Source organism: Dromaius novaehollandiae, unplaced genomic scaffold, assembly GCF_036370855.1.
Source record: "Dromaius novaehollandiae isolate bDroNov1 unplaced genomic scaffold, bDroNov1.hap1 HAP1_SCAFFOLD_36, whole genome shotgun sequence".
In the NCBI taxonomy this organism is placed as follows: Eukaryota; Metazoa; Chordata; class Aves; order Casuariiformes; family Dromaiidae; genus Dromaius; species Dromaius novaehollandiae.
The window spans coordinates 3638772-3649360 of record NW_026991446.1 but is presented as its reverse complement, the minus strand read 5'-3'; the positions used below and the strand labels follow the sequence as shown (position 1 = coordinate 3649360).

At 67.2% G+C, this 10589-nt stretch overlaps 1 protein-coding gene across 1 annotated transcript; it reads left to right on the top strand.

The window, feature by feature from the left end:
• Positions 1-574: 574 nt before the first annotated feature.
• Positions 575-8233, top strand: LOC135326577 (maestro heat-like repeat-containing protein family member 2B). Its single transcript, XM_064504392.1, has 19 exons — positions 575-719; positions 1140-1238; positions 1692-1843; positions 2051-2194; positions 2683-2775; positions 3051-3120; positions 3213-3326; positions 3783-3856; positions 4135-4254; positions 4834-4941; positions 5131-5290; positions 5396-5436; positions 5727-5868; positions 6463-6515; positions 6791-6898; positions 7058-7177; positions 7382-7504; positions 7686-7838; positions 8084-8233. The coding sequence occupies exons 1-19, from the start codon at positions 575-577 to the stop codon at positions 8231-8233; spliced, it is 2169 nt and encodes a 722-aa protein (XP_064360462.1).
• Positions 8234-10589: the final 2356 nt, after the last annotated feature.

The following is a 10589-nucleotide window of genomic DNA, read 5'->3' as shown; positions in this document are numbered from 1 at the left end:
GAGAGTCCTGCAGGGCGATGACGGCCGCTTGCAGAGTGCTGTCCTGGCCAGAGTGATCGCAGCGGCCTCGAGGGACATGAGAGCGGCGCAGGTGAGCTGCTCCTCTCTGAAGGCAGCCAGAGGCGCCTGGCTAGAGCTGGTTTTGGTAAAACGTAGGAGGGCTCTGAGGACCCGTGTCTAGCACTAAGCCCTGTCAGAGGCTCCCAGACCCCCTGTGACAGCTCCTTCCCCGCGGATGCGGCTCCGCGATAGAAAAGGCCGTATCCAGCCCCGCTGCAGAGGGAGTGCAGAGCAGGAGCAGCTGCCTGTGCCAGCAGCGCCTGCGCCCAGGGCTGGTGGCGGAGCTGGGACGTGCAGGGCCGCGATTTCTGCACCAGCAAGTGTTTCCTGGAGGCAAAGGCCTTGGGGACTCATCACTGCAATGGATTTGGGGGGCGATACCTGGAGCTGTGCGGGGAGGTGGCCAAGGCAGGAACCGAGAGCTGGAGGCAGGAGGTCGCTGCCGGCGCCTTCAGCCTTTCTCCTGCTGAGGGAGGTTCATGGCTCTTGCCAGGGTGTGACGGAAGACGTGCGGATGGCCGCCAGCGACGTCCTGGTGGCTCTGGCCCGCTCCCACTTCGACAGCGTCATGTACGAGCTGCAGTGCCGCCTGAGGGCCCTGGGAGAGATCTCCGAGGACCTCGTGTTCGTCACCTTGGGCAAGCTGGCCAGCAGCTACGGTAGGGCCCCTCGGCCTCCGGCTCGGGGCTGTGGTCTGTGGTACCTGGGAGAAGGGATCTTCCCCGATCTCCCCAAAATGTTCCATGCTGAACCGGAGGCTGCAAGGTTTCGGTTCCCCTCGCTGGCTGCCGGGGCTGGCTTTGCCCCTGCCGCCCTCCCAGGCCCCCCGAATGGCTGCCCCGCTCCCCACTTGGGGCAGGCACCAGCACCCCATCGAGTCCCACCAAGCCGTCCCCATGCCGGGGCCTGCCCCAGCCCCTGGGGCAGCTCTGGTGCCCCCCTGGCCCCCCCGGCATGTCCCCAGGGGCCCGGCAGCCTGGGGGCTCCCCCCGCCGTGCTGCCCTGGGGCTCCCCCACGCGCTGCCCCGGCTCCCCGTGACGGCGTGCCTCTCTGTGCCTCTGCCCTGCCCTCTCCGCAGCCCTGCGGTGCGTCCCCTTCGTGGGCATGACGCTCTTCGCCCTGCGCACGATGCTGAGCCAGGTGGGGAGCAGCCGGACCCTGCGCGCCGTCTGCAGCGGTGAGTGTCGGCCCCGCGGGCAGGGGCAGGGCCGGGGCAGCCTCGGCGCCTCTGCTGCTGCGCTTTGCTCCCGGTGCGACCTGCCGGGCTCTGAGCTCTGCCCCGGCTCCTTCCCGCCTGCTGCGTGCAGGGCGGGCTGGTTTTGGGGGGTTTCGGGAGAGAGGGCGAGTGTTTGGGACGGCTGGGGCAGGGACGCAGCGAGAAGCGCAGGAGGGGAACACGGCTGGGAGGAGGAGGAGGAGGAGGTGTGATGGGGAGGAGGAGAGCAACAGCGCAGCGTTTCCATCAGGGCATTTCCGAGCACCGCGCGGCTTGTGCCTGGGGCCGGACCCGGTCTCGGATGGAGCCGCGGCGAGCGGGGGGCTGCGGCTGAGGGCAGGCTGGGGCGGCAGAGCAAGGTCCCGTCCCCGCCGCAGGCTCTGCCCTGATCCTTCTGCCCTTCTCTCGCCGCAGTCCTGGAGCAGTGGTCGAAGGCCGTGAACACCTACCTGGGCGCCTGGGAGCAATGCAGCTTCCCGCGCATGGGGCAGGCCCAGTTCTGCAGCAGCGTTTCCCCACTCTTCCTCCACGTGGTGGGGAGCTGGCTGGGCTGCGAGGAGGAGGAGGTGAGAGGGGCTGCCGTGCCGGCCCCGCGACTCCGGGGGCCTTTGGGCAGGGCCGGGGGGCCCGGGGTGGGGACGTGCCCTCTCCTCTGGAGCAAGGCCTTCTCCTCCAGGGGAGCAGGGCACTGCCTCTCCGTGGGGAGGGCAGACCGTGTCGGGGTGGAAGGACGTTGGGCCCCGCTGAAGAGCGTCTCGCTGCCCTCCCTGCAGGCCAAGCAGGCCGTCCTGGGGGCGATGGCTGCCATGATGGGCCTCCTTGTGCGCGAGGAAGAGCACCGCGAGCGCGTGTGGGAGCAGCTCCCCTGGCTCCTGGGCCAGTATCAGCAGGTCCAGGACACTTTCCAGGTGACCAAGGTGAGGCGTTATGTGGGGCATGGTGAGGCTGTGGGGTCTGTGCGTGTGCTGCGAGATGTTGGGGGTCTGTGGGGTGTCTGGAGGAGCCGGGACCCCTTGAGAAGAAAGGGGGAGAGCAGGGGAGGCTTGAGGCCTGCTGGGCTTTTCGGGCAGCGCCAGAGCAGCCCAGGTGGGGCCGAGAGGGAGCTGAGCATCCCCGGGGCCGACCTCCTTGGGCAGGGAGGCCTCGACCCCTGTCCCTGGGGTGTCGTGCACGCAAGGGGCTCTGCTCTAACACCTGGGCACTGTCCAGCCCCGTCTGGCGGGGAGGGGAGGTGTGAGGGGTGCGAAGTGTGGGGAAGCATCATCAGAGGGGCTCTGTGCAGAGGAGAGGCCCTCTAAGGCTGCTGCTGGGAGGGAAGGACACACGAGAAACCCCGTGCGGGAGGGGTTAAGACGTTGCTTTAGGTGACAGTCCCGCTCTTCTTCCCGCCCCCGTTCCCTTGCAGGCTCTGAGTTATTTCCTGGAGATTTTGGGGGAAGTGCAGATCCCCATCCCCCAGGACGAGGTCCAGGCCGTCGGCACCGCTGTGCACCACCAGGTAAGGGCAGCCTGACCCCGTACCGCTTGCGCTGGGTGCAGCAGACCTGACCCACGGGGACAGGAAGGTCCTGCTGGACGGCCGGGCAGAGCGTCCTTGCAGCAGGACCTACCTTAAGGCCAGGTCTGTGCAGATATTTGGGGGTCACCTCCCATGCTGGGGTCTAGAGGCTGCTGTAGCCAAAGCCCCAGGGAGACAAGAGTGGAGGGAGCAGTTTCTTTTCAGTCCCCCCAGACCTGATGCTCTTCTCTCTAAAGCGCCCCTTGTTCCCACAGCTCAGTGATGGGAGCAAGCAGCACAGCGGGGAGCACCGGTCGGAGCTGTCCTCCTGCGTCCTGCTGCTGGGTGAGGGGAGGAGACTACGCGTGACACCGCTGTGCCCTTGCTGCTCTCTCCCGAACCTCTGGCTAACGCAGAGCACGACTTTTCCCTCGCAGCCCGAGTTTGCCCTGAGGACACGGTGGCCTTTCTGCGCTCGCAGCTGGGGAGTGGGAGCGAGGCCGCTCACGTGGTGTCCTTGGATCTGCTCAGAGCCCTGGTGCGCCCCACAGGTCAGTGCCGCGGGGCGCAGCGAGGCCGGCCAGGGGTTTGGGCTGCCGGGCTGGGGGCAGGCACGACTGCAAGTGATGCACAAACACCCGAAACGAGCTGCAAAGTGCGTGTTCCCCAGCTGAGCTGCTGCGCGGCTGCAGGGACAGGGATGAGATGAGGCAGCTGTAAATGGCGACGCACCGGTGACAGTGCTGAACACTCGGTGATGGGGCAGAGACATGAGCTACATGTACCCGTTGTATTTCTGGAGCACTCCGTGTTGTTAAAACAGTTGGTCCCATCACCCAGCTGTGACTGTAAATGGAGTCACTGGGGGACTCTGCTGCTTCCTCGGCCGTCACAGTCTTGTCCTGGGTTTTCTGTGCTGCTCGTGTGTGAGCGAGCTAGGAGCTTTGGCAGCTCCCTGCTGAAACGAGGGCTCTGCCTGAGCGCCCGCCTCTCCCCATCTTTTCCAGCAGCAGAGAGAGGCCAGAGCCTGCCCCTGCTCGTGCGGGCGGTGCGCTGCGCGCTGGGAGACCCCAGCAGGAAGGTGAGCTGGTTGGCGCGGGGCAGCACCGCGGTGGGCGGCAGAGAAAGCTTTTGCTCGGGGCAGAGCCTGGCCAGCCCCTGGCAGGGCTGCTGTTGGGGGTCGAGCCTAGAGGAGCGTTTCCCCGTGGAAATGTTGCTGTGTGGCAGTGGCTGTGGGAGCAGAGGGGCCTCCTGCACCCCCATGGTCTCCCCGCGGGGCACAGGGGCTGCATGGGTGCGAAGGCGTCTGCCCCTGGGCTTTTGAGCAGAGGGGGGTAACTGCAATGTGCTCCGTGGCAGGTGGCGAGGGCAGTTCTGCGCTTCACCAAGGAGCTGCTCAGCTGCAGCGTCCAGAGCTGCTCGGCCTGGGATCTGGTGGCCCACGTCTTCGCCACGTTCAGCCAGGCCTCCGGCAGATTGGTGAGGGCAGAGCGTGACGCTTCGGCTTTGCTGTGTGCCTGGGGTGTCCTGGAAATGGGGAGCCCCCCCAGCAGGGCTGCAGTCCCCGGTGCAGAGGGCTGAGCGGCGTCCCCACCGCCGTTCCTGGGGGGATCTCGGAGGAGGCCGGGGGAGTGCTTTGGCCTCCCACCAGCATGTAACAAACCCGACTGCGGCGCTGCCTGGGCCGTGACTCCGCTGGGCCGTGCGTGCTGCCGTTTCAGCGCTGTCGCTGAGTACAGCCCCGCCGCAGGGCAACCTCCTTGCATCGGCTTGGTGCCACTGCGGCATCACTTGGGCCCTGGAGGAGCTCGTAATCCCGACACCCCGACTAACGACGCTGGCGACCGCCCCAAGGAGCAGCGGGTCTCCCTGGTCGCAGCCTGTTTAGTGCTTCCTTCACCTGGGATCTGGCCCCTCCTGTGGGACTTTCTGCTCTCTCCTGCCTCCGGAGATGGGGGCTCCCGGGGGAGCATCCCAGCAGCGCTGGGTGGTTCATGCTTCACCTCCCATCTCAGGGACAGGGGCTGATGCTGGTGTTGTCCCAACTGTGTCTTGCAGGCGCAGGGAAAGCTGTCTCAAGCAGAAGCGCAGGAAGCAGCAGATCTTCAAGCCCTGTGCTTGGACATCCTGCGCTCTCTGGATGTCTCCGTCCGGGGGATGACCAAAGTAAGTCGTCCTGCGCCCTGCTGCTGCCTCCCTGCCCCACTCTCCCCAAAGTGCTCCCCGAGCAGCCCCTTAGGCGCACAAGGTGAGTGGAAATGCAGAGCGTCGTTTCCATCTCAGAGCTAAAACGAGCTCGAGCTGGCACGGAGGTGGGAGCCGCAACGTGCTGAGTGGCCTCGTTCTTCCCTGCAGCTCCTGTGGCCGCGGCTCCTGCAGTACGTGGTGCCAGCCCAGTACACCGGCACATTGGTGCCGCTCTGCCGGTGCCTGCGAGAGCTGGCCGAGAGCCGGGGGAGAGCAGGGGGCGAGGACGGAGAGGAGGAGCCCGATGTCGTGGCCTCCCGGGAGCGAGGTAGGAAGCCGAAACTCTCGCCGTGTGCCGTGTTGGGCTGTGCCAGGGCCAGGGCAGGGTATGGTGGGTCGTGCCGCTCTCACCGGCCTTTCTGTCTCCTCACAGCCAAGCTGCCGAGGCCGCAGGCCCTGCTGGCTCGCCTGCTGGTGAGTAGCGGCCCTGGGGAAAGCGCTTTTGGGGGCTGGAGGTGACGGGAGAGGTCGGGGCAGAGCTGCGTCGCAGGCCGGGGCCGGCAGCCTGCGGGGAGGAAGAGGCGTGCGAGAGCGAGTCGGAGCCTCCCCGGCCCCGCGGGACCCTGCTGCTGCACGGGGGAGAAGCCGGCGGCACTGGGGAGAAGCTCCCGGCTCGGCCGGGGCCAGGCAACCGCCCTCCCTGCGGGGAGAAGCTGCGGCTCCTCCGGCCGCCCCGAGCCCAGGTCTCGCCTGCCCTCTCCCAGGTGGTTGCGGCGGCTCCTCACACCGGTGGCGGCTGCGGCGTCGCTGCCCTGCGGCTGCTGCAGGCCCTGTCCGCAGAGATCCACGGCGCCGTGGGGATGGTGTGGGCCGTGAAGATCCCCTTCCTGCTGCAGTGCCTGGAAGGTAACGTGCCGTCGGGGAGGAGGCGGCTGGAGAGGCCGAAGGGGAGGCAGGAAAAGGCAGCGTCCAGGCGTGAGGGAGGGGAATTGGCCCTGGGTTTCTCAGCGCCGGCTCTGCAGCCATTGCCCTTCCAGGGAGCAGCGCTGACGCCCAGGAGCAGTTCATCTGGGGGACGGGGCCTTTCTTGCCCGTCACTGCCAGGAGCAGGTGTTGCAGCACCCCGGCGTCCTCGCTGGGTGGGTGTTTGGGAGGGCTGGACTCGGTGCTCCTGGGTGTGGGTGAAACGTGTCCTGGTGCAAATGTGTGTGCATGGTCCGAGCCCTCGTGTGAGGGCCTGGTTTGCTCTGGGAGCTGCAGTCGAGCGATGGGGACTGGGAGCGGCGGGTGTGTGGCTGAGCTGAGTCCGTGCCCCTGTCCCCCGTCCCCAGGGTCCGTCAGGTGTCCTGGGCCTGGCCAAGAGTTTGGCATCAGGGCTTGAGCCTCGCGGCTTGGGCCCCTTCTGGTGTGGGAGCCAGAGGGTGTTTGAGTGCCAAGGAGCCCCCGGGCTCTTCTGTGGCGCTAAGTAACACGGAGGGTTTTCTTGCTCCGGCTTTGTAGGGCAAAGCGAGAGCTGCCTGGACTCTGCCGAGTGGGAGCAGCTCCTGCTTAAGGTACAGCACTGCTGCGAGGGCAGCAACTACCGGTGGGAAAGGGGGGGAAGGTGTGGGTGGAAAGGTAACCAGGAGCAGGGGAGCCCTGAGCAGGGAAATGCCAGTTTTGTTCAGAAAACAGGAAACACGGGAAAGACCCCCTGCAAAGGCCCTGAGGATTTTGTTTTGCAAACAGCTGTGGATCACAGAGGGTCATGTCGTGTTGCGCCGTGTCCCGTCGTTGCACATTGTGACCTGCTCTGCGGGGGCTTTGCCTCAACTTGTGTTTCCCCTAGTTCCTGAGGACGTCTCTGGAGACGATCGAGAGCCAGGCCTGGACCATGGGCCTGAGCTTTGAGCTCAGCCAGCAGACGGGCAGCTACCCCCGGCTGTCCCGGAAGCAGGTGGGTCCCTGCCGAGGCCTCGTTTCTGCGAGAGCCGAGCTGGACGGCCGGGCGCCGCGGCCAGCTCAGCCGTGCCTGGTGCGGGCTGGTGCGTCGCAGCCCGGCTCTGTGCCGCCAGGCTGTGCGTGACCACGTCTGGGGCGGCCGCTTGTCTTTCAGGCCTTCCTGTATAAAGCTGTCGGGGTGTCCCTGGCAGCGTGTCAGCATGTCCCCTATGTCCGCGGGGAAATGAAGAAGTATCTCTCAAGGACAAATTACTTGGAGGCGTCTGAGAGAGAGGTGAGTTTCCTCTTCTCCCCTTGCTTTCCCCGGAGCCCCTCGGTATTTCCAGGGGAGCGGTGATCTCTCCGAGCAGAGCGCTGCAGGCTCTTCTCATTTCCTTGTCGCTGCTGTTTCCGTCGGACGATATCGCGAGTGTCGCTCGGAGCTTGCCGTGGCTGAGTGTCGGCCAGAGGCCGCCTCACCCTTTCTCTTGTGTTGCAGGCAATGATTTCTGTTTTGGGCGGCTCTGCCGAGAGCCACTTCCACCTTGCCTTGGAGGTGGTGCAGGAGTTTGGGGCGTCCATGGAGGAAAGACCAGTGTCTGGGGCTTTCAAACGCCTGAAGGTAAAGGATGCCGGGTGTCTTGGCTCGTTTTTCCTCTGCTTTATTTTCACTTGTAAACCAGTAGCAGCCCAGGGGTGGCTGCTGCGTGGAAAGCGGGGCAGCTCCTTCGCCGGGAGGCAGCGGGAGCTGGGGCCCGACGGAGGCGCTGGGCTGACGTCTCGTGGCTTCTCCCACGGCGCAGGAATACCACCAGGGGAAGAGAGCGGGGAGGCACATGGCCCTCGTGCTGGCCTACGGCCAGATCGCGCTCTGCGCCCCCCCGGAGCAGCTCCTGGCCCGCGTGGAGAGCGACGTCGTGGGGCGCATCCTGCAGCACTACCGCGCCAGCTGCCAGGTGGGTGCACGGGCGCAGGGCCGGCCACACAGACCTGGGTCTTCCCTGAAGCTCCTGCGAGCGCCGACTCCTCCCAGCGCCCCAGGGGCGGTTGTGGCCCGCCTGCGCTGGCGGAGGGGGACGCGGCAGCCCTGGTTCGTCCCTGCTGCCCTGCGGGGTCTGCGCGCTCCGGGGCCGTTGCTGCGTGTCCTGCGTCTGTGCGCCTTGGTTCACTGCCTCTCACTCCACCGCCTTTCCCCTTCCAGGTGCTGGGCTTCTCCTTCTCCACCAAGGTAAGTCCTGCCCCCCGGGGCCTTGCTCGCTGCCCTTCCCGCACCCCTTTCCCATCGCAGGCGTGCCGGACTCGCCCTCCCGCTCCCCAGGCCGGGGGCCGGGGGTCTCCTCGCGGTAGGTAGCCGGGAAAGCTCATGCCTTCGCGGGGGGAGCTTCTTCCCGGGAGGGGAGAGGAGGTTTCCTTCCTGCGACCCGTGTGCCGAGCCGAGGGTCTGGGCAGACGCAGTCGCCCTTGTGCGCTGTGCTCTGGGGCTGGACTGCCCGCCATGTTCCTCGTTGAGCCCTTGGTGCTGTGAGGAGTTCCTCACCGGTGCCGCCGTGTTTCTCTGTGCCGGGACGCAGGACATGCAGCTCAAGCTGGCACTGATCCGGAGCGTCACCAAGGTCAGCCGGGCCGTGCAGGTGGCGGGGGGCTCCCGCGGCGTGGAGCTCTGCCACAAACGGGAGCTGCTGGGCACCTTGCTGGTGAGTGCCGGGGCCGGGACGGTGCCGCCGGGGAGGTTGGGGCCGAGCCCCGAGGCCGGTCGCCCCGAGGCGCGATGCTCTGCCTTGGCCGCGCGCGACCTCTGGAGCGCCCTGAGCCTGGTCCCAGCGGGAGGGCTCTCGGCGGCTGCCCGCTGCCCACTGTGCGCGTGTCTCTGTGACCTGCAGGGCTTCGTGCAGGGGGAGCCCCGGGATCGCCTGGCGTCCCCCGTGCGCCAGGAAGCGTTTGTGGCCGTGGGGCACTTGAGGTAGGGTCTTTGCGCCGGGGCTGCGGGGAGTTGTCATCTGAGCCGCTGCTCTGGGCAGTGGTAGTGAGACTCGTGTGTGTTTCCCTCTTTCTCTGCCAGCAAACTGAAGCCATCGCTGAGCCGGGAGGAAAACCGCGACCTCCTGGATCAGTGTGTGCAGAGCGTGATGCCCCTGCCTGCCCTGGAGCCGGCAGAAGAGGAGGGGGCGACAGCGGCAGACGCTCTGCACGTGCAGGTACCTGCCGGCCCTTCTCTGCCGGCCTCTCCGGGGATCCCCCAGCAGCACGCGCTGCGCTCTGCCCCCTCCAGCCGAGCTGGGCGTCTCCGAGTGCGGCCCAACGCCCGTCCTTCTCCGCTCTCAGGGTCTGCACGCGCGGACCATGGGGGCTCTTGGCGAGCTGGTGACGGCCCTGCTGGAGGAAGACCTCAGCTCGGACTGGCTCGCGGAGATGCTGCACGTGAGTGTCCGTGGGGGGACGGGGAAGGCATCACCAGTGCCGGGTGCGTGGGGAGACCTGGGCTGTGGAGGCGGCAGGGTCAGCGCGAGGTGGCCGTGGGGCACGTCTGCGCCAGATGTCCTCCATGAGTGGCTGATGGGGACGCAAGAGGCTGCGCTGCCAGCTGCTGAAGCGCCAGCTCCTCGGCGGGACTCTGGGCGGGAGGGAGGCGTTTGGGGTGGCGGTGGGCAGGCCGGGATGGCCAGGGGGACTGTTGTGAGCCAGGTGTGCTCTTCCGCAGGTGCTGGAGTACTGGCTCACCTCGGCCAAGGAGTGGGAGCGGGAGAGGGCCCTGCAGGCCTGCGCCCAGCTGCTGGGTGCTTACGAGGAGCGATTTGAGCTCACGGTGAGAAGGGACCCCCCGTGTGCCATGTCCCCCCTCCCTGCTGGCTGCGGGCCCGGCTGGGAACTCTGCCCCACGCCAGGCGCTGGGTTTTGGGTCTCCTGGGCTGTGGGGCTGCACCGCTGCCTGCCCCGATGCCCTGCCACGGCTCGGGCGCCAGCACAGCCGGGAGAGGGAGGTCGGCCGCCAGGGCTGCCTGTGACCCTCTCGTCGTCCTTGTGTTTCCCCAGGGAGAAACCTCTTTTGGGCTCTTTGGCTCCATGGTGGGACTGCTGGCGCCTTTCACCTGCGACTCGCTGGCCACGTCCCGCCAGCGGGCAGGGGCCTGCCTCGGCCACCTCCTCCGCATACAAGGTGAGGGCAGCCCCCTCCCGGCCTCAGCCGGCTCCCCGTGCCCCACGACTGCGCGGGGCCAGGCTCCATTCTTCATTCCTCACGGCCCCTGGGCCAGAGGTGGGTCTCCGTCGCCATCGCCGCCCTTTTCTCCTGGTGCTCCCTGCAGGCAAGACGCTGGAGACGGGGGCCGAGGAGGACGAGGTGCAGCCTTTGTGCCAGCGCCTGAGCGCCCCAGACGCCGAGGCTCTGCTCCAGGCTTCCTCCAGACTCAGAACGGTACCTGGCCCCACAGCGCAGGGGGAGCCGGTGCCCGGGCTCCCGTGCAGCTCCCTGCTTCGCTGCTGGGGCCCCGCTGCGTTTTGGGAGAGCTGCCACAACGGGCGCCCGGGGTTAGGGAGCAGCAAGCGGCTGTCGAGCGGCACAGAGCACGGCAGGCCCTGCCTGCACAGCTGCCCTGTAAAGCCCTGGCACCCTGCAGGCCTAGCGAACTGCCCCGCTGACCGCGCGCTCGAGTTTCCTCTCCTTTGTGAAGGGCCGGAGCAGACCTGTGACGTGGTCTCTCCCGTTTCTG